The 21,098-nt window shown below is 37.2% G+C and overlaps 2 protein-coding genes and 1 pseudogene across 2 annotated transcripts; 1 reads left to right on the forward strand and 2 right to left on the reverse strand.

The window, feature by feature from the left end:
* Positions 1–1,507: 1,507 nt before the first annotated feature.
* Positions 1,508–16,262, reverse strand: LOC114287471 (ferric reduction oxidase 7, chloroplastic). Its single transcript, XM_082868534.1, has 9 exons — positions 15,919–16,262; positions 15,662–15,764; positions 15,331–15,531; positions 10,614–10,848; positions 8,469–8,796; positions 7,348–7,624; positions 6,968–7,223; positions 3,038–3,458; positions 1,508–1,852 (listed from the first exon to the last, which is right to left on the reverse strand). The coding sequence occupies exons 1-9, from the start codon at positions 16,136–16,138 to the stop codon at positions 1,683–1,685; spliced, it is 2,211 nt and encodes a 736-aa protein (XP_082724660.1). The 5' UTR covers positions 16,139–16,262; the 3' UTR covers positions 1,508–1,682.
* LOC114298976 (pyruvate kinase, cytosolic isozyme pseudogene) lies at positions 5,329–6,549 on the reverse strand (annotated as a pseudogene).
* Positions 16,263–16,952: 690 nt separating the features above from the next.
* On the forward strand, positions 16,953–20,097 carry LOC145790539 (protein FAR1-RELATED SEQUENCE 5-like). Its single transcript, XM_082868533.1, has 2 exons — positions 16,953–17,204; positions 18,093–20,097. The coding sequence occupies exons 1-2, from the start codon at positions 17,061–17,063 to the stop codon at positions 19,875–19,877; spliced, it is 1,929 nt and encodes a 642-aa protein (XP_082724659.1). The 5' UTR covers positions 16,953–17,060; the 3' UTR covers positions 19,878–20,097.
* The last annotated feature ends 1,001 nt before the right edge of the window (positions 20,098–21,098 follow it).

Consider the following 21,098-nt stretch of genomic DNA (forward strand, 5'->3'; position numbering starts at 1 on the left):
TTTCGTCAAATCCTATTTTAGTCCCTACACATGAAATCGTGACAATAAATTCCCTACATTTTTACTCAAATCTCATTTTGGTCCATACACAAGTGTCAATGTTCCCTATTCTATTATTTCATTTTTAAATCTTTAACAAAATTTAATTATGTGACAAAAATGTGACTACGAAATGAGGGTAAGAGAAAAATTATCCATATTTTTCACCAATACACTTTGTCCTACGTGATATGCACATGAGTTACATAATACAATATATATATATACATATATGTTGGGACGAAAAGGCAAGAAAATAGTGCTTTTGAAATAAATAAAAAAATGAAACAAAGAAATCAAAGAGAACGAAAGATGAATAGACAAAAGATTGTGTTACCGTGAAAAATAGAGTTTCGTGATTTCAATTATGCAATACCTTAATTAATCTTCTTAATTGTTCAAAATCTGTGTTTTGTTTTAGCCCAATACAGTCATATTTTGATATAAATTTTGAGATAAAGTGTGTATTGGTGAAAAATGTAGATGAATTTCCTTTTTTACCTTTATGTCGTAGTCACATTCTTATAACATGACTAAATTCTGTTAAATTTAAATAATTGAGTAACAGAAAGAGAACAATGACACTTGTGTAGGGATCAAAGTGAGATTTTATCAAAAGTATAGGAGTTGACGGTCACAATTTCATGTGCAAGGACCAAAATGGGATTTGACCAGAAGTGCAGGGGATTAACTGTCATGATTTCATGTGTAGGGGCAAAAATGCGATTTAGTACAAAGTGCAAAGGTGTAAAGTGTAATTTTACCCAACACTTTTCATTGCTAATTACAAATTTATCCATCGATCCTTTTGTTATTGGATTAGTTATTTATTCTCTTTTCTTTTTCCTCTTTTTTATTTTCAAAAAATTTGGAATAACCAAATTCATATTTTTTATTTGACATTTCATTTTTCAAATAAAAACTAACACAATCTACAAAAAAGAAAAAAGAACAAAAGAGAGAAATAGGATTAAAATATTTTAAATTGTAAAAGTATAGAACAAAAATTATTACATAGCTTCAGAGTATCATGTGACGTTGTCTACATGATGCTCTCGTCAAATGAGAAACCACAACACGTGTATGTGGATCAGACATGATTTTTTGCAATTTTTTGTTGGTGGTAACATCCAACAATAAATAAAGAAATCAAATAGAAACACTCAAAGTGATTATGCATTTATAAGAAATATTATTTATATAGAAAATCCGTGCACATAATGCACAACAACTCTCACAGGAGCTCATGGATCCCACATTTCTAGGTCCCACCATTATGTGAGAGCTTTTGTGCACATATTTTCTGTGCATGTAGCATCCTTATATATTTATATTTTGAATCATGGATTTAGGAAAGTATTTACAGAGGAGAAAAAAAAAACACGAGAGAAATTTTTTTAAAAATAAAATTAGCTTATATGTAATTTACATTCTTACTCTATTTTTTCCCAACACAAATTCCTACTCAAATCCAAAATCCAAACGCCTAAATTTTACTATTAAATGAGAAATGATCCTCTATAACCAAATTTTTTAGGAGAGCCAATGTCAGAAGTTTGAATAAACATCTCTGCTTAAGCTGATGAGCATATTAATGGAAGTACAAAATTGCTTACAAAGAGTAGACAAAATCATTTTCATATTTACAACTCAAAACTATGGCTGTTGAAATGAAAGATAGGATTACTTAGTTTTCTCCCAAAATTTTGTGATCTACACTCTCTAGCAACACTGGATTGAAGGGTTTGAGGACCGCAAGCTATGACACCAATATCAACATGCCCCCAGCGCTCTGACATCACTCCGAAAATCTCTGCAACAGGGAAAACATTGGAATCAAGAAAGACTAATTTCTGTCTTGTAACTTTGAAAATTGTCCAAAAGAAGGGATAATTTCAGATAAATGGTACGAAGACATTTTCCCCGTTTACCATTTATCTGAAATTCTCCCCCAAACGAATTTCAGCATCAAAAACATAAATGTGAAAGCTAAATTTTCAACTGGTAACAAATAAGCAATCATCAAGAAACAACTTGAATAAATCGACAACTTATGCTCCATTTGTTTCGACCAAAAATATTTTCCAACAAAAAACATTTTCTAAACATTTTTCTATGTTGGATTGCATTGTGGAAACATATACTAATTGTTGGGATCTGGGATCCCGCCCAAGACCTTATAGAAATTATTCCATGCAGAAAAACACACCCACACTCAAGGAGACACAATATTTAACGTGGTTCGGCCTCAATGCCTACGTCCACGGGAGAGTAGCCGGTTATCACTATAACAATGGAGATATTACAGAAAGATTACAATAGAGGAGGAGCTCACACTCTCCTCACTCACCCACTCACCCGTCTCCCTCGCTCACACCGAGGGAGACGGTCTCTCCGCTTCACATATCTCACTCTCTGTGCCTTGCTCTGCTCTCTCTCACAAACCCTCCCCTTAGCCTCCATTTATACTCAATCAGAATGGAGATGGAGAGGCTGGCCTTGCATATGGCCAGCTATCTTGTGTGTTGGCTTCACATGGCCAGCTCACCTTTGTGACTTTGTAGGTTGGAAGAAGTTGCAGCACATGGAGAAGATAATCACCCTTCACATGGGGTGATATCTAACACTAATGGTTGTATTAGTGGTGGTGGTAGGGCAAAGGTGGAGATGGAGGTGTTGGTGGCGGTGGTAGTGTGATAACATTTTTAAGAGTTTAATTCAGAAAATGTTTTCCATTTTTTAAAAGTGAAGAACATTTTTTACCCAAATAGACTTGTTTTTCATCGACCATCGAAAACATTTTCATTGACTTCTGTTTCCATCGTACCAAATGCCATAAAATGCACCCAAATGAACAGAGCGTTAGTTGGTAAAGTCACTTGCATGTCATACACGAGACTTGGTTTCAAGTTTTCCTAGGTGTTTGAAAGCGATCTTAACCAACCAAATTCATTTACCGAAAGAAATGAAGTAGAAAATTGACTTTCAGTGCATTTACCTTTGAGGTTTGGTCTGCAACCATAGTGAACAGTACTTGATCTAGCAAGATATTCTCGGCATGAATCTTTTCGTTCTACAGGTTCATCATGCTGTGCTACATCATAAACCTCAGATTCTTCCGTGGATGAAGTTTTTTCCCAGCGATGCCATAAACCAACCACAAGACCCCCGAAAACTAGAACACTCGTAGCCATGCATCCCAAGAATAGAATCCCCAAGTACCACCATTTTGATATACCAAAAGGGTTTATGTAATACGCATCCAACAAACCAAGAATGATGACAAAGCCAACCGTTGATACAACAAGATAAACTCCAGGCCATATTATATGTCCTGTACCAACCAACAGAGACATGCTAGATCCATTGGACACAGGGAAGATGGACGAGTTCACACCACTATCACCGTTGCCCTCTTCCTGCAATTAACAACAATTGGATGATCTCAACGAAAATCAAAACAATAACAAATTGAATTGATGCAAGGAGAGTATTTGTAAAATTTAATGTATAAAAAAAAAAGAAAGAAATAGAGAATTGTATTATTGATTAATTGAATGTTATATTACAATGATTCCTATATATAGAAGAGAGGATGTGGGAAGAGAATAGGTGAGTGTGTAGTAGGTATGGAGTAGGTGAGGAGTAGGTGAAGTAGGTGAGTGTGTAGTAGGTGGTAGTGGTAGGTGTGTAGTAGATGAATTTTAACAGCCCTCCGCAAACTCAAGGGGGATAGGAACTAACCAACTTGAGTTTGGAGAGAGTAACAAAACAAGAAAATACATAAAAATAAAAGAGGATAGGAGACACTGTATGGTCGTGTCAGACCATTGGTGAAGACACTGGATGGTGGTGTCATAACGTTGTAGAGGACACTGTATGGGGGTGTCAACGTTGTAGAGGACACTGTATGGTGGTGTCATAACGGTGTAGAGGACACTGGATGGCGGTGTCAGACCGATGTAGAAGACAGTTTATGGGGTCATGTCGGACCGTTGTAGCAGACAATGTTGTGACAGTTGTTGTGACAGTTTACAGAGTCTTGCTGGACCCTTGTAGAAACTAACCGGAATCAATGTCGGGACATTTTACAGAGTCTTGTCGGACCCATGAAGGAGCTAACCGGAATCAATGTCGGGACAGTTTACAGAGTCTTGTCGGACCCCTAAAAAGTCGCACCCTCAAAAGGTGTGCCCAATCTGTCAAAAAAAGGCGTGCCATCAAAAGGCGTGCCCAATCCATAAAAAGGCGTGCCATCAAAAGGCGTGCCATCAAAAGACGGGCCATCAAAAGGTGCGCCCATGTTGTCGTTGAGCGCCGAGCGGCGCATGATGCGCGTGTCTACCTCTTCGTCAGGGTCTTTATAAACTGAGGCGGAGGCTGTGCTTGAGACAGAAGCGAAGACAAAAAAACTTTGTGAAAAAACTTCTGAAAAAACTCTTCATTTTCTGAGAGAGATATTCGTTTTCTGAGAGATTGTCTCTAAGAGCTGCAAATCTTGAAACACTCTGTAATACTCGGTTGCCCAAAAAATGGCCTCTTCGTCCCGTAGTCTGCTCAGTCTCTTTCCAGACCTCAACGAGTCAACAAGAGAGATAACTGGTGCGGTGGCCCGTGAACCTCAACCAAACACCTCTGATTTTGCTCCGTTGAACTTTAGGATGCGGTCTGTGGAGCAAAAAATGGCGGTGCAAACTGATATTGAGGCCAATCAGTATACTTTGAAGTCATGTGTGGAGACCATGACGGCGGTCACAAACTTGTCGCACCGGCTGCAAAGTAGAACAAATGAGGTGCAGCAGCTAAACGCCCAACTGGCTCTGCTCCAACGCATGTATAAGGATGCGCAAGCAGAGATAAGTGTGCTAAAGGCAGAAAACAAGGAGCTGAAGCGGAAGGCCACCGTGATGTTCCGATTTGGAAGTCCACCATATGCTGCAGTGGAGGAGCAGGGAGTAGTGATCGTGCCCAGTGGAGTGGGAAACACGGAGGCAGCACCGGCAAGGGTCGCCCAGGACGGAGGCAAGAAGAAGAGACCTGCAGCAGAGTAGAGAAGAAAAATCCCGCCTGTGGATGTGGTTGTTTTGTTTGTGTTTGTTTGGTTGTTGTTTATTGTTTTTTTTTTTTGTTTTGTTTTGTTTTTTTTTGTTTTGTTTTGTTTTTTTTTTTTGGGTGTAAAATTGTGATCAGAGCGAAGTCCCGATATGAATAAAATGAGTGTAGTGTGCAAATCCGAATGGCTTGAAGGTACAAGACTGAGCAGAAAAAGGAGATGGAATGAATAGAAGGTTGTTTTTTTTTTTTTTTTATATATATATAGATATATAAGATAAAGAATGTTTGGGCGGTGGAAAATGTGACAATGATTTTGAGTGGAGAATATTTTAGAATGAAAAAGTGTATATAATAATAATAAGAAAAGGGAATTGGGTGGCCCGAGGAGGGTTCAATTCATTTGCTTATGTATTTATTTATTTTATTTGTTTGTGGTAGAGTGGATCACGTGGGTTTATTTATTTTATTTGAAGCTTTGCAGATGACCATCGAGACAGAGAGAGTGGTGGTAAAGGAAATAAAATATAATAACAAGAAAGTGGGGTGGTGTGTCAAGCAGGGGCTATGAGGAATTTTATTTTATTTGAAAGACAAAAGGTAGTGGAGATAAATATTAAAAGAAAAAGAAAGGAAAAGAGAGGGTTTAAAGGGAGAGAGAGAGAAACAATGCCCGAGAGAGAGAGAGAGAGATTGAGTGGGTGCCCCCCATGTGCGTTGCAAAGAGAGACCCAACTAGATTTCATCAAAGTTGATAACTCCCTCCTGGTTCTCAACCTTGGACATCAATTGTATATGCTTGGCATGAATCCCAAGAACCTTTCGGACATTAACAAGATCTGAGCCCTTGCGCACAAAAGAGAGAGCAATCATATCAATGTTGTTAGGAACACCCCATTCCAGGATGTCTTCCTTGTCCTTCTCTGTAAGTGTAGGAAGATCCACCACAACACCAGGAAGATTCACATTCTTCCTCTCACCTAAGACAGCAGTGTTCTGGCAACAGCATCTCACTGTTCCAGCAGCTGGATCACAAGACAAGACCGTAAGACTGATCGTGCCATCTGCACATAAGATGGTATTCCCAGGCTTCACGTCGACAGGCAGCTTTTTGTAGCTCATGGAGATCATCTCCGCATTCCCTTTTATGCTGTAATCAGTGGAAATAGTAATTTCCTGACCCTCCTTGAGTTGAACAGGCTTTGCATCCTTTAGGAAACCAGTTCGAATCGCACGTCCCTTGGTGGTCCACGGTGGTTCACAGCGGTTGACGACGGTGGAGCAACAGTGGTTCTCCGTCTGTGTGTGTGATGGCCGAGAAGAGGACTGGTGTGAGTTGCTTGCTGCTATGGCTTCTATGGGTGGTAGTGAGGATCGGTGGTTTTGGCGAGGTGGTGTTGGTCGGAGTCTCTGCAAAGGACTTGGGGCGAGTTCGAACACCAAGAGAGGACTGAGAGACTAGCCCATGTGCGTGTGTCTGTCTTTCTCCCTGAATTTCAATACAGAGAGAGAGAGTTGAAGATGCAGCGGAGTGAAGGTATGTGTAGAAAAACTCCAGCGGGCAGTGAAGGCAAGGTTGCCGGCCGACTGCCCGCCGGTGAGAAAGAAATATAGGCCTAAATCTTATAGCTCTGATACCATGTAAGATTTAATGTATAAAAAAAAAGAAAGAAATAGAGAATTGTATTATTGATTAATTGAATGTTATATTACAATGATTCCTATATATAGAAGAGAGGATGTGGGAAGAGAATAGGTGAGTGTGTAGTAGGTATGGAGTAGGTGAGGAGTAGGTGAAGTAGGTGAGTGTGTAGTAGGTGGTAGTGGTAGGTGTGTAGTAGGTGAATTTTAACAGTATTGCTATTAGTAGACCTACCAACATTGGTTCTGATTCTCGAGTGACGTAAGTTTGAATATCTAGAGTTAGTTTATCATACAAATATGGGGAGACTGACTCAACACCAATTGTGTAAAGAAGAGGAAGCTCATTTGATCTCTTAACAGCCCAAACAAGTAAAACGTTTCTTGTCAGGCAAGGTTTTCCCTCATTAATACGATGAATAATATCACTGAGAATAGCTATAAAGGCTGAGATGCCACTGCCTCCTGCTACCAGTATAACATTTTCATACCTGCGAGAGCAGAAGAGATATACTTGTAAAATTTGAAATGAAGGCACTGAACAGATAATAAACTGCATTGTTACCTCTGGAGGACTTATTGCTTTGTAAAGATTATGAACATAAGAGTACATACATCAAGTAGTACGGTGATTCATGACCATAAGGGCCCTCTACGGAAGCCGTAATCTTGGAATTAGGTTGAAATGGTAGCTCTAGTTGAGCTTCCTCCCCAGACAAACTCGAGATAGTTCCTCTCAGCTTTCCCGTCCAGTTCCCTAAAGCCTTTATGAGGAGTGAAAGATGCTTTTTACTGTCCAAAGGACTAGATGCAACACTGAAAGGATGCCACTGCAGCTTTGATAACTCCTTAACTTGAAGGAAAATAAAACCGAGGGCATTGTACTGCAGATCTGCATTGCCAAAGAGGAATCCAGATCAACGCAGGTTTAGAAAATGCTAAAAGTAAATGATTGGGTTAAATACACAAATGGTCCCCAAAGTATGCGTCCTGTGACGTTTGGTGTTTGATGTTTCAAATGTGTCAATTTGGTTCCCAACCTATTAATTGTCACTAAATGGTCCCCACCTCTGTTTCTGTCTGTAATTGATAACGGAAGTAAGGGCATTTTTGTCAAACCACATTTACACATAAGCAAAACGAGAAAAAAAAAAAAAGCCCCCGAAGTATGTGATTTGTTTCATTTTGGTTCCTTATGTTTCAATTGTGTCAATTTAGTCCCCAACTTATTCAGTGTCATAGTAAAGAAAAGCTGAAATGTATTCAATGTATTCAATGTATTCCTTGATTGATTAACCTGTATTACATCTGAGATATATTTATATACATGACATATACTAGCACACACTTGCTCTCACTAACTAACAGCTCAACCGACTCACTCTAACTAATTCTTGTTACATGAGTTACACTTATCTATATCAGTCCTACACAATGATAGCATGCACTTGCAGCTGCTGTGTCTGAGCTTCTGCTGAAGCTGAGTCTAATGCCTTATCTCATAGGTGGTTTGACAAAAATACCTTTACTTCTGTTCTCACTTGTAGACGGAAACGGAGGTAGTGACTATTTAATAACAAAATTAATAGGTTGGGGACCAAACTGACACATTTGAAACATTAGGGATCAAACTGACACATTTGAAACATTAGGGACCAAAATAACATAGGGTGCATATTTTGGGGACCATTTGCATATTTAACCCTACATGATTAACATGTGAAGTCTATTATTACTTGCAGGTTTTGAAAGGACAATTTGCACTGTTCCACAGGGAAAGCAAGTGGCCGATGTTACGTTGACAGCCCGTCTTGATTGCCAGAATCTTAGAAAGCGATCAAGCATGAATAGAAAAATTCCAGCAGCGGCTTTGCTGAAATAGGTTTGTCCAATATGCAATGCCATAAAGATGATAAAGAGTATGTAGAGTTGATGGGCATAGAGAAACAGTTCGAAATATCTCCTCCTCACAGGAGGAAGTGATGTCACCCACATCACTAAAAAAAACGAATAGCAGATAACTCCTGCAAAATTGGCACCGGCATCACTTCTCCATTCAAGTAACTGCATGGAGAAACAAAATAGCAAAAATTAGAGCAGCATCAGGATCTTCCTTTGACCTTATGTCATTTCTTAAAATGGTTCTTTTTATATGGAATGACAGTTTTATGTATCTTATTTAGGCTGTGTTTGCATCATGGATTTGGGTAGAGATTTAGAAATGGTAAGGAAACTATGAATGAAATATAAACTAAAATTTTCTCCATTCTCATCTTTTCCTTTCCCATCCCAAATCCCTACCCAAATCTATGTTCCAAACACAGCCTAATGAAGAATGAAAAATAGACATGGTTGACCAAGACAACAAGATTTGATAGAATTTGGTTCACAAGAATCATGCATAATTCTGTCCCAACTTAATAGGATTCAGAATTCATTCCTTTCTTTCTTGAAAGGAGTTGTCTCTATAGTAATTCGAAGTTAAACTCTCAACAATAGGACTGAATTCAGCCTTATATAACTGTAATTTGCAAGCAATTGAAGCAGATTTAAGAGGTACATGAGACTATACAAAAAACACCATAGTTTTTTTTTTTTCTTTTTTCTTTCCTGAGCCAGAAGAAGGCTATAGTAAGTGAAGATGCACTGATGATGTGCTAGGTAAGATGAGATGCACGTTAAAGATTTTCCAGTTTTGCATTTTTTGTTTGCCATTGTTGATTTACAGGGAACTAATGCACTCCGTAAAAATTTTGTTATTTGATGCGTTAGAGCTAAAAAAAGGTTGTGTATTTGACATACAGATTGTGAGACTATTGTCACCATGGTTGACATTGACTCTTCATGAGTCTCGTATGATGAAATTCTGTTAAGCATAATAAAATTTTTGCTGCAATATTTATCTTCAATTGTCCAATGTATGTATATGGGTAGAAAGCTTCAAAAGCAATAAAAAAGGGCAATATAATCCTTATGTAAGGCCAACCTAGTCAAATCCTAGCGTAGCTGTAGTCGATGGTGGGAATCAGTATTTAAGGATTATGTCAATCTTCAATGTCACAATGACACCTAGATTTCTTTTCAGTTTCTGTTTATGTAGAATTATCAGCTGTATTACAATGCCATCACCGCAGATACAGCTTGCCAAGTTGAAATCATGGGTGTTCAAAAATTACAATATACTGCTAAAAGTCTCAAAACATTTGCAACATTTCCAATACATGTAGAAGCGTGTCAAAACCAGGTCTGTGTAGTTCCAACACATACTACGCATTTCCTCCATATAAGTGTCCATGCTGCATAATTATCCTTTGCACTTCCTCTTCCCTAAGTTCTCCATTACTTTTACATTTTTGTCTAGCCTTGAGGATGGGTATATCAGGTCCCATTCAACCACTTTCATATCTTGGGCCTTTAAATGCATCTACAATTTGTTTAATTTTTTGTTTTATTTCTTTTTTTTTTAATTATTAAATTTATTGATATTTCCAAAAATGTCCAAATCTACGTCATTTATATTTTTGTTTTTGAAATTCAACCGAAATTGTGTTTCAGACTGACCAAATTCATCCTTGAAAGGAACATTTTATTATTATTATTAAATATACACTTATGCCAAACTTTGCCACTGCAGCATGAATTTTATCACTATTTATCCATTTTTGGTCTCTATTGGCCTTTCTTTGTAACTAGCTGCTCTTTCATGTTTTAGAACAAATAACAAAAAAGTTCTTACCGAGAGGACAACTTCTACTACCAGGAATTTGTATCTTTCAACAAGAAAGAAGAAAATAGGTAGGTTGAGAAACACACATGTATGCACACACATTACATACTATGAAAGTGCATATAGCAAATTAAATTTCAGAATGAGAACTTACTTGGGTTAGGAAATCACCCCTCATTATCCATTCAGCAAAATAAGTTAATCCATGAAGAGTAAGGATGAACATTATGAGATTTCCCAACCAAATGTGATATCTGACAGCATGCTCGAATGGTATGTTAATAAGACGAAGAAGGATTGAGCCCCTTGCAATTGGAAGAAACAAAAAGGCCAAGCAAGATAAGGCAGTCAAACCAAAAATATATGCCGTCATTCGCACCATTATGATCCTGAAGAGTTCAAAGTATTCAAGTTACCGCAATTATTTTGATAATGAAAACAATGTCACACCAAAGATAAAATTATCTTTCATGCACACCCACTGCAAAGCCATAGGATAGAAAAGCAAAAATAAAGGTTTGAAAGACTCGCTAATTCTGTACTGATATATAACTGCCGAAGGCTAGCTAAAATAATGTGTATCTAGACACCTGAAATTAAGGAAAAGAAAAAAAGAATACAAAAAAAAAGGACAAAACAAGAAAGGAAGAGCAAAAAAATCTAAACATTTCTTTAGAAACATAAAGCTTGTGGGAAACAGGGCCAGAGTGGGACATTTGAATTCTAGAAAATCAAATGGGCATTAGAAGAAAATTTATTGAGGAAAATATCATGTGGCATTAAATGCATAGCCACTGGCTGGAATAACTGAGCAGCGCCCAGGTGTGCAATGACTCGCAATGAAACTCTACCTGAAGCTATTGAAAGCCCAACAAGTGACAAGTAGATCATACAAGTGGCCAAAATTTACTAGTCCAATAGAATCCCAATCTCAATAGGCTTCTTGTCCAAGTTTATATTTTTCTTTATATTTTGGACACTAACCCAGGAAATAAAATCAGTTTCCCCTCATATGAGGACTAGAATAGAACATACAAAGCAAAAGCAATATTTCTATTAACATTCACTTCAAAAGGAAAAATACTGGATAAGCTGCTCATTGTGACTTGACATGCAGAAATGGAAACTACACACTTTTGAGGGATATGGTCGGATGAAATTCTACATGTATATGGAATTAGACTTCAATTTGGAAATATACCATCAGAAAAATTCAAAAATCTGTTTGTGGACTTAACTTCAAACTGAGTCGTAAAATTTAGTAAAGGACTGCATTTTGGCAATGTACAAGACCATCAGCCAAAGTACCCACTACTGAATTAAGGATTTGTATATTATGGGGAGAGCTTGATATGCATTGTTTGACCCTCTCCTAAGGCCAAAGTTTTTTAGACTTGTAGTGCTTTAATATAGTGATCTTGATTTAAACCCGACCCATTTACTACTTTTGAATCCGGGAAACCATATTCGTGATGGTCGTTCCTTTCTCTTTATGTTTGGTTTTGGCTTCACAGGTTGACACTATCCTTGTTGGTGTTGACACTGCCTCCTTTTCTTTGTCTTGTTATGCTCCTAGGGTCGACACCAACTTTGGAAGTGTCGACACCATCTTACTGCTATGTTCTTGGAATAGCTACTGAAATTTAGGGTCGACACCAGTCTTGGTGGTGTCTACACTTGTCTTTTATTGTTGGCCTCAAGGGTCGACACCAGTCTGGGAAGGGTCGACCCTTGTCTACTGTAAAATCTGGGTTTAGTTGCTGAAATTTAGTATTAATACCTTTGGTCCAAGGGTCGACACCTTGTCTGTTGCCAGCATTGTCAATTGTTGTCAATTCTTCCTGAAGGGTCAACACCAACGACATAAGGGTTGACCTCTGTGAGTTTTTTCCATATTTTAATTCGGTTTTGAGCCCTACTTCTTGGGGATTTTCACATGTTCTTTTGGGTTGACTTTAAGACTTTATTTCACTTTAACCTAGCACTATAAATAGGGCCCTCGCTTACCCTTTTCTTCACTTTATCTTCTCTTTCCCCTCTCTAAACCGCGAGTCACTCTTCTCTCTCTCTAAACTCACTTTTTCGCTCAAAGATCTTCGGATCTACTCACTTAGAAGCATCTCCTCACTTTGTTCCTTTGAGCTTGTTTAGGGCTTCGTTTTGATCGAAGCAAATCGTTATTTCATCACCGTCAACTTTTGGGCTTTTCTTCTTTCTTCCTCTTCTAAGCTTGAGGTAGGGATTCTTCACACTTTTGTATGAGTTTTACCTTAGTTATTTGCTATTTCAAAGGATTATAGTGGTTTGGGATTTTTTTCTGATGAAACCTAGGGTTTGAAATTAAAATGAAAAAGAGGGGTTTTCAAATGGTTTCTTGAAAAAGCTTGTGGGTAAGAAATCGGAGTTGATATATGTTGAAATGAGATATTTCCTACATTAAAATTGATTTTCGAAGAGAAAAGGGTTTTTGCCTAAAAATGTGAATGTTTGAGATGGAACGAGAAAATGGAATTGATATGGAAATTGTGAAATTGAAATAATGGTAATAATGAGGGTGGAGTTGGATATGTATTATCACTCCTATCTTGAGATTTTGGAAAAGTGCATCTTTAATAAAACTTATTTATCTGTTTAGAGATATCTGTTTTGGGCTATCGGTGGAGGATAACTATGAGTGTTGTAGAAATTGTATGAGAATTAGGTGAACTAAAACTAATTTCTTTTTCATGTACATTGAACTTTGTTGCTTATTTAATATATTGAAAATGTATATGATTTTGAGAAAAATGGGTGAACGTTGGAAAGAGGTTTGGCCTGTGTCTCCAGGGTGAAAGTCCCGAAAAATGCACGTATACATTGGTGCCGGTTCTTGTGGATGAAACATCCGCAAAATGGCAATAGTAGCACTTGTATACGCTATATTTACATGGGTGCCGTTTGACGGTTTCCTACGGACGAAATATCCTTGAAAGGTTGTACTGGTTTGAGATTCCTCCTTGTTTTCTATTGTGAAGGACATGATTTTGAGAGGTGTGATATAAACTGGGTATGACATTGTTTTTGAAAAGAAATGTAAAATGTTTTGACATGGGCATTGCATATGCATAAAACCTTATGACTTTGTTAAGATTTATACATTGTGTTGTAGTATTTTTGCTGGGTTTTGGCTTACCCTATGTGGGAAAATCATTTTCAGGTGCTGGTGATATACCTCCACCAAGGACTTAGCTTGGGAGGGCTGTGGAGCTGAAGGCTCGGTTTTGTTATTTTGTATTTAATTTTGTACAAGCCTAGGGCTTTATTTGTATTGAGCTTAAGATTCACTTTTGATGTACCTGAGCACTGACTTGGAAATATGTAAGTCTTTAGGACTTATGATTATCTGTTTAGCTTTCACTTCTTTGCACTATCTCGTAACGAATGCTGTAGATTCAGGATGTACTGTTTATGAATGTATATCGCATGTGTCACCTTTTATATATCAAACTCTAATTAGTGAAAGCTTATCAATTCAATTATGTTTCTATTTATTGGTTATTATGAGATATATATATATATATATATGGTCCTTATTTAGGGGCGTTACATCTAGCATGATATCGGAACTCATGTTGAGATCTTGGTTTCAAGTCTCTCCGTTTGCACTTGTTCCTTATTTGCATTATGTTCTAATGTGATGTTTGCATCTCCATGTGCAAGACGGGGTTGCATGTGAGGGAGGGTACAAGAGAGCTAGATATGCAAGGAGGTTCGGCTCATTTTCTAAAACTTGGCATTGTTTGATAACGCCGCTATTTCTTTTCTATTTTGTTTTCGTATTTATTTTTTGAAAACTGGAAACAAAAACTTGTTTAGTATACTGTTTTCATTTAAAAAAAAAAGGAATTGATTTCAAAATTTTGAAATTTTTTTAAAATGAAAAAAAAAGTATTTTCACATGCTTTCAAAACAAGTTTTAATCTCATCTCCCTCCCCCCAACATCTCTAGTCACCACCCGCCATCAGAGACCTCTGGCCACCTTCTGCTGATCCTCTGCCCAGTAGGTGACCTGCGGAAACACATTGGCCAGTAACTCTGATGATGGCCACCTCCGGCCACCCCCCAACGGCGGCTGGCCACCACATACGTCAACCCTCCACCTCCGACAACTCACCAAATATGTTTCTTTATTTTCATTTTCAAAACATTTGTGTACACTAAACAGGTTTTTACTTTTTGTTTTTTTTCTTTTGAAAAAATACAAAAACTTGTAAAACTGACAAAGTTATCAAACAACACCAAGCTTTTGCCTTTGGGACTTGGGGTGCTCTAACATTGTCTAGCCTATTGCATCTAACTAGGATCTATGAAGAATTTCAGACATGACCAAACAACAGATCAATCAAAGACAAATTTCATATAACACCAAACAAAAAATATTAACAGGCCCACAGAGACTCCTCCTTTGCGTGGCTGACCAACCACCAAAAGACAGAAAGAATATCTCATGTAGGAAGCTTTACATAGGTAGCATGTAAGATTAAATAGATTTGGAGTGATTATAGGGACAGGACAGATATTTTGTGAAGATATCTTTCTTTTGAAAGGGCCAAAAAGTTAGCTAAAGGTAGAAAGGTGAAGCAAAAGAAGGGTGGGAATAAAACATCATGAACGGGGTAAACTTTGTGAAGAAGACCTTTGTTAAGATAGTGGATGCGTTTGGACTTCAAACTCTTTGAGTTAAGAAATGCACATAAAAAAAAAAAGGTACTACTAATAATAAGAAATTAAAATAAAGCAATATAACCATTTAATTCATGTTAAAATCCATAAAAGATAGTAAGCAGGCATAACTGATAATAAAAAGGAGTGTAGATATTAAATAATGCACCTTTGCTCCTCAGCAGTCTCTTCGCCATAAGAAGGTAACATGATGATGTTGACTACAGTATAAGCATACACAGCCCAGATAACAAACACAACAAAGAGCAGTATCCCAATTAACTCTGCTGCAGAAACAACCCCAAAAGGTCCATCCACGAGAACCGGGAATGTCTTTAAGTGGAATCTTAGGATTTTTTTGTCCTTCTTCCTATACCAAAGTTAAAAATTTTCATTTAACCAATTACCCACATGCCCATCTATCTTATATTGAATTAAAAGGAACATATTATAAGCATACACATTCACTACTCATGGAAATCACCCAAAGAAGCACATACTCTCGGAGTTGCTCTTCCTCTTCCTTGGAGTTGATAATAAGATAAGGAATTGCAAGAAATGCAATTAGGAGAATTGGGCCACCCATTATCAAAAAAGTTGCTCCTGCAATAGTTACAAACATTAATTAGTCAGGGTTTGGGAGTTCCAAACAGAGGCATAGGGTTGAAATGAACTTGGGGATCTTGAATTTCTTGGCATTTATACAAACATATTCCACACACAATGTATTATGTGAAAATTTGTAATGTGTTGTTACCTGCAGTCCCATAAAGAGTTCCATCTATAGAATCAACCATTGCATCATATACATCAGTCCCAAACTCTGATGGCACTATAAACATAAGAACAACCCACGCAATGAAGACAACCCACATTGTGATTTTGAGAACCCATTTTGCCGAGGACAACAAAACCCTAGTAGTGGCCTTGTTCTTGTTCTTGGGATAAGCCGCTGAGAGTAGCTGTTCTTGTTCCATTGCCACGAGTAAATTGGGGAAAACAGTATAAATTTGTGAAAAACAGAGTATAAATAGTGATGAGCCATGATGATGATATGATATAGATAGAGCAATGTCACCTGTAGTTCCAACTTGCTCACCTAATTCTTTATAGGGTGGTTTTTTTTGTTTGTTTGTTTTTGTTTCTGTATGTATCTAATCTTCTTCGGATATCACAATTCCAAATCTGGACAACATTGAAGCGACAAAGAGTGTAATTGTATGAAACCAATAAGACAAATATGCAAACAGAGAGAGACTATAAATGTCCGCAAAGAGGCGGGAATTGGGAAGTGAAGAAAATTAGTTGGTAAAGTAGAGAGAGAGAGAGAGATTTGGGGTTCGTTTGGTTTGTATTTTTGAAAAAATTTTGAGAAATTTTCTCTACAAATAAATTTTTAAAAATAATCAAATCAGACAAATTTTTTCAAAACTTGTAAACCAAACAAGTTTTTCAAACAAATCTCTCTCTCACACGCATCAAATCAATCACTTTTTCCAAAACACTCTTTCAAAATAATTTTTCACAACATCTTTTGAAAAAAACCAAACCAAACAACTTTTCATCTTTTTTATCTCTAAAACACATCTCTTAAACACAAACCAAACATACCCTTAGTGTTGTAACTTGTATTGCTTTGCTGTGTACATATGACAAGGGAAAGTTTGGTAGCGACTGTGGAGTACAGATCATCTGCCGCCATTTTCTGTGGCCTCCGTGCCGCCCTAACCAAAACGACGTCGTTTTACGTAGGGGTGTTTTTTTGACCTTTCTCCAGTTTCATCCCTTCCATCTGTGTTTAGCCCTAACAATTTCGAACTGAGAGACGCGAGACAAAGAGAGATAGAGAGAGCGGCGGAAAGACGAACTGAGAGAGACGGAGGAACACGACGGAGAGAGATGGCGGGGGGATGCGACGGCGAAGGACAGAGCCAAACGGAGGGACGGGACGGCGAAGGACAGCGGATGGCGGAGGGACGCGACGGCGAAGGACAGAGGATGGGCGACGCGACGGCGGCAAGGCGAGATTGCAGCCATGACGAGGTACATTTCAGTCTCTGCTTCATTTCTTGCTGTTATATACATATATACGTATATATGATTGTTTCTATACAGTTCTGCTGTTGATTTTTGATGAAAATGTGCCAATTGGCAATTGGATTTTTTTCGAAGATTGAGGAGGGGCTCTTGATTTCTGATTGTTACAAGCTAAATTTATTACTTCATTGGTTGAAATATTCTAAGATGAAGGACAAGATTATTTTTAAAGTTCCTGATAGTTTTACTTTATCCATTACTGAATTGCTAACTGACTCTGAATTTTCACGCAAAATTGGGCTGGGTGTTTTCACACAAAAGTAAAACTTAACTATTGTCATCACAAAGTTCCAATCTTTAAAGACATTTGATATTCACATTTTGACATATCTGCTCAATTAACACCAATCTGTAGTTTATGTTTATTTGATGTAGTATGGAACTGTGGATGTAATTATTTTTGTAGAGGGAAAACTATGGATGTATTTAAAAGACTGATTTACTACGGGTTCATCTAACTCTCATATACAAAGACGATAAGACATGGTTAGATTACACATTTCTTAATTACTTCTTTTGTCTTTCTTATGATAAAATGAGAGTTTTATGCATAGTTAAACTTAGCAACTGGGGCATACTAAAGCCAATAACTAAGGCAAAGATCAAGAACAAATCAATCCTATTAAGTGACAGAGCAGAATAAAAATCTTGGCAACCCACTTCCAATTCTTGAAATTGGTTTTCTTAGCCACCAAACAGAGGACAGAAAATTAACAAGTTGGAAGGGATCTGTTTGGTAGCAGAGAGCAACGCCAGAAAAGGAAGTGAAACTGACATTTTGATATTCACATTTTAACATATTCTTCCTGATTGCACTTATAAATTGAATTGCAGGTAATGGAAGGAAAAAATGTTGTTGATGAGTTGGCCAATTGTGGTTGGAAGCCGAAATTGGGCATGCCATTTGACTCTGAACAAGCTGCGTATGATTTTTACAATACCTATGGTGGAAAGGTGGGTTTTAGTATTAGAAAGGCATATGCACATAAGAACAAATATACTAAGGAAATAACTTCACGGACTTTTGTATGTTACAAGGAGGGAAGTCGGGGTATTGACAAGCGAGATCCATTAGTAAAATTTCCAAGACAAAAGGTGAGATGTGGTTGTGGTGCCCGATTTAGTATCAAGTTAGATAGAAATTTAGGAAAATATGTTGTTTGTGATTTTGTTGAACACCATAATCATGACCTTGTGCCTCAGGAGTGCATTCATATCTTGCCATCCCAAAGAAAAATATCTACCACCCAAGCAATTGAAGTAGAATTGGCTTCAGAATCTGGAATTCCTCTTAGGTCTGCTTATGAGCTATTTGGTAGGGAATCTGGTGGAAGAGCATCACTTGGCTTCACTAAATTGGACCAAAAAAATTACTTGAGATCGAAGAGACAAAAATATTTGGAATATGGAGAAATGGGTAGTATGTTGCAGTATTTTCGTAAGAAAACTGTGGAAAATCCATCCTTTTATTATGCAGTCCAATTAGATTGTGAAGAGCAGATAAGTAACATATTTTGGGCTGATACTCAAATGATAATGGACTATGCTCAATTTGGTGATGTAGTGACCTTTGACGCTACTTACAAATTAAATAACAAGTATAGACCTTTTGGAACATTTGCTGGGTTTAATCATCATCGAGAAACAGTTATATTCGGTGCAGCGTTGATGTATGATGAGACTGCCGAATCATTTGCATGGTTGTTTCAGATTTTTCTAGAGGCAATGTCAAACAAAGCTCCGAAAACTATTTTCACAAATCAAGATGCTGCGATGGCTAAGGCCATTCCAATTGTCATGCCTGATACAAACCACCGATTTTGCACATGGCATTTGATGCAAAATGCTGTGAAGCATGTAAGTTCTCTTTTCAAAGATGTTGGGGTGAAGGGTGTGTTTGCAAAATTTATGCATGACATTGATGACGAAGAAGAATTCAAAATACAATGGGACCAAATGCTTGATAAGTATGATGCACGCAACAATCATTGGTTGGAGCAGACTTTTGGTGTGAAGGAGAAATGGGGATGGCCATATATTATGAATTCTTGGGCAGCTGGAATGAGTACTATTCAACTTAGTAAATCCTTCAATGCATATTTGAAGGATTATCTCAATTGTGATCATAACTTGATGGAATTTTTCATGCATTTTGAGAGGGTGCTCTATAAGAAGAGGTATAAAGAATTGGAAGCTGAGTATAATTTGTCCCAAAAATTGCCGAGGGTTTTAATTCCAACTTTGATGTTAAAGCAAGTGGCAGAGATTTACACCAAAACAATTTTTGAGGAATTCCAAAATGAGTACGTGCAGTCCATTGAAGCGTTCATTGTAGGCACTATTAATGATGGTGAGAGTACCATATTCACAATTAGAACGGTGGTAGATGAAAAAAAAGATAAGAATGTAAGAATGGATAGAGATGGTTCTTTGAGTTGTAGTTGCAAGAAGTTTGAAGTGAAAGGCATATTGTGTCGACATTGTCTGAAGGTACTTAGAGATATATGCAATGCAAAGGACCTTCCTGCACAATATATACTGAAACGATGGACTAAAAAAGCAAGGGCTGAAAGTGTGAAAGATAGACGTGGGTATGACGTCAAGGCTTGCACTGAATGATGATGTTATGTTTTCAGATTTGGGTTTTTTTGTTTTTGTTTTTTGTTTTCGGTCTTTGTTGATGTTATTTTTTGCAATGGGAACAATGTTTCAAAAGGAAAATGGGTATATACTATGTTATGTTTGTTATGATTGACATTATTATCATGGATTGATTGACAAACTTGTATGACAAGACTTTCAACCAAAATGGATATTTATGTGTTTTCAGGTTGTATTATTTGTATTTCTTGCTAAGGTGCAGCCCATTTTTTTTTAATGGACCTCTTGTGAATGAAGTAACTTTCCATACAAGTTAGTGATTTTTTATTATGGAGCCAATGCAAATAATGCTTCTTTTGTGTAGTGTTTTGCTTTGCTTAATTTGATAGCAGGGTTGTGATGGTAAGATAGTGTCAAATGGTTATGTTCAAGAAATACTGTATGAATGTACTAGGATGTGCTACAATTTTGCCCTAGCATAGGTAAATATTCATATATCATTTTCTTAGTCATCAAAACAAGACATACTCTTTGAGGATGAATTGTCTAACACAAAATTTGACTCCATTTTCATTTGGCAGACATAGTTGTAACATCATTACACTCTGGTAGGGGCCTCCCTATCAACCATAACTTAGTTGTACCAAATTTGCAGTCATTTGTGAAGAAATTGTTTCTTTAGTCGATTATAAATGTACCTAATTTCCTTAAAATAGCAACAACATCAAGTACCAAAGACAAAAAATAGAAAGTTGGTTGCAAGATTAGCAAAAATAAAAGGCCACAAGGAGGATTGACAAAAAATAGCAAGGTGATTGCAACTGTTTGGAAAAAAAGTACCAAGGTAAGTGGAATCTACAATTCTCAAATAACTAAGATTTAGAATCAACACAATTACATAGCATAGGTAACTTCATTAATTAAGCATTGTTTGGATTTTACATGCACATATAACAACCCATAGTGTAAGCTTCACAACCCAAATACAAGTTCTACAAGTAGTGATTACATTCACTTGAGCAGCACCATTAGCATGGTAAAACAAACCATCACTATGGTTGTAAACATAATGAATTTCATAGCTCCTTGGTTTGTCTCAAGTCGTTCCAATCTATTCATAACTTCATTGTTCCTCTCAAAATCATAATCATACCCTCTCTCATCTTCATTCTTCATATGAATAGCTTTACTTCTCCTTTGGATATTTGATGCATTTCCAGTAGGAGCCGCTACCCACGT

This window comes from Camellia sinensis, chromosome 5, assembly GCF_055761805.1.
Source record: "Camellia sinensis isolate YWXY chromosome 5, ASM5576180v1, whole genome shotgun sequence".
In the NCBI taxonomy this organism is placed as follows: Eukaryota; Viridiplantae; Streptophyta; class Magnoliopsida; order Ericales; family Theaceae; genus Camellia; species Camellia sinensis.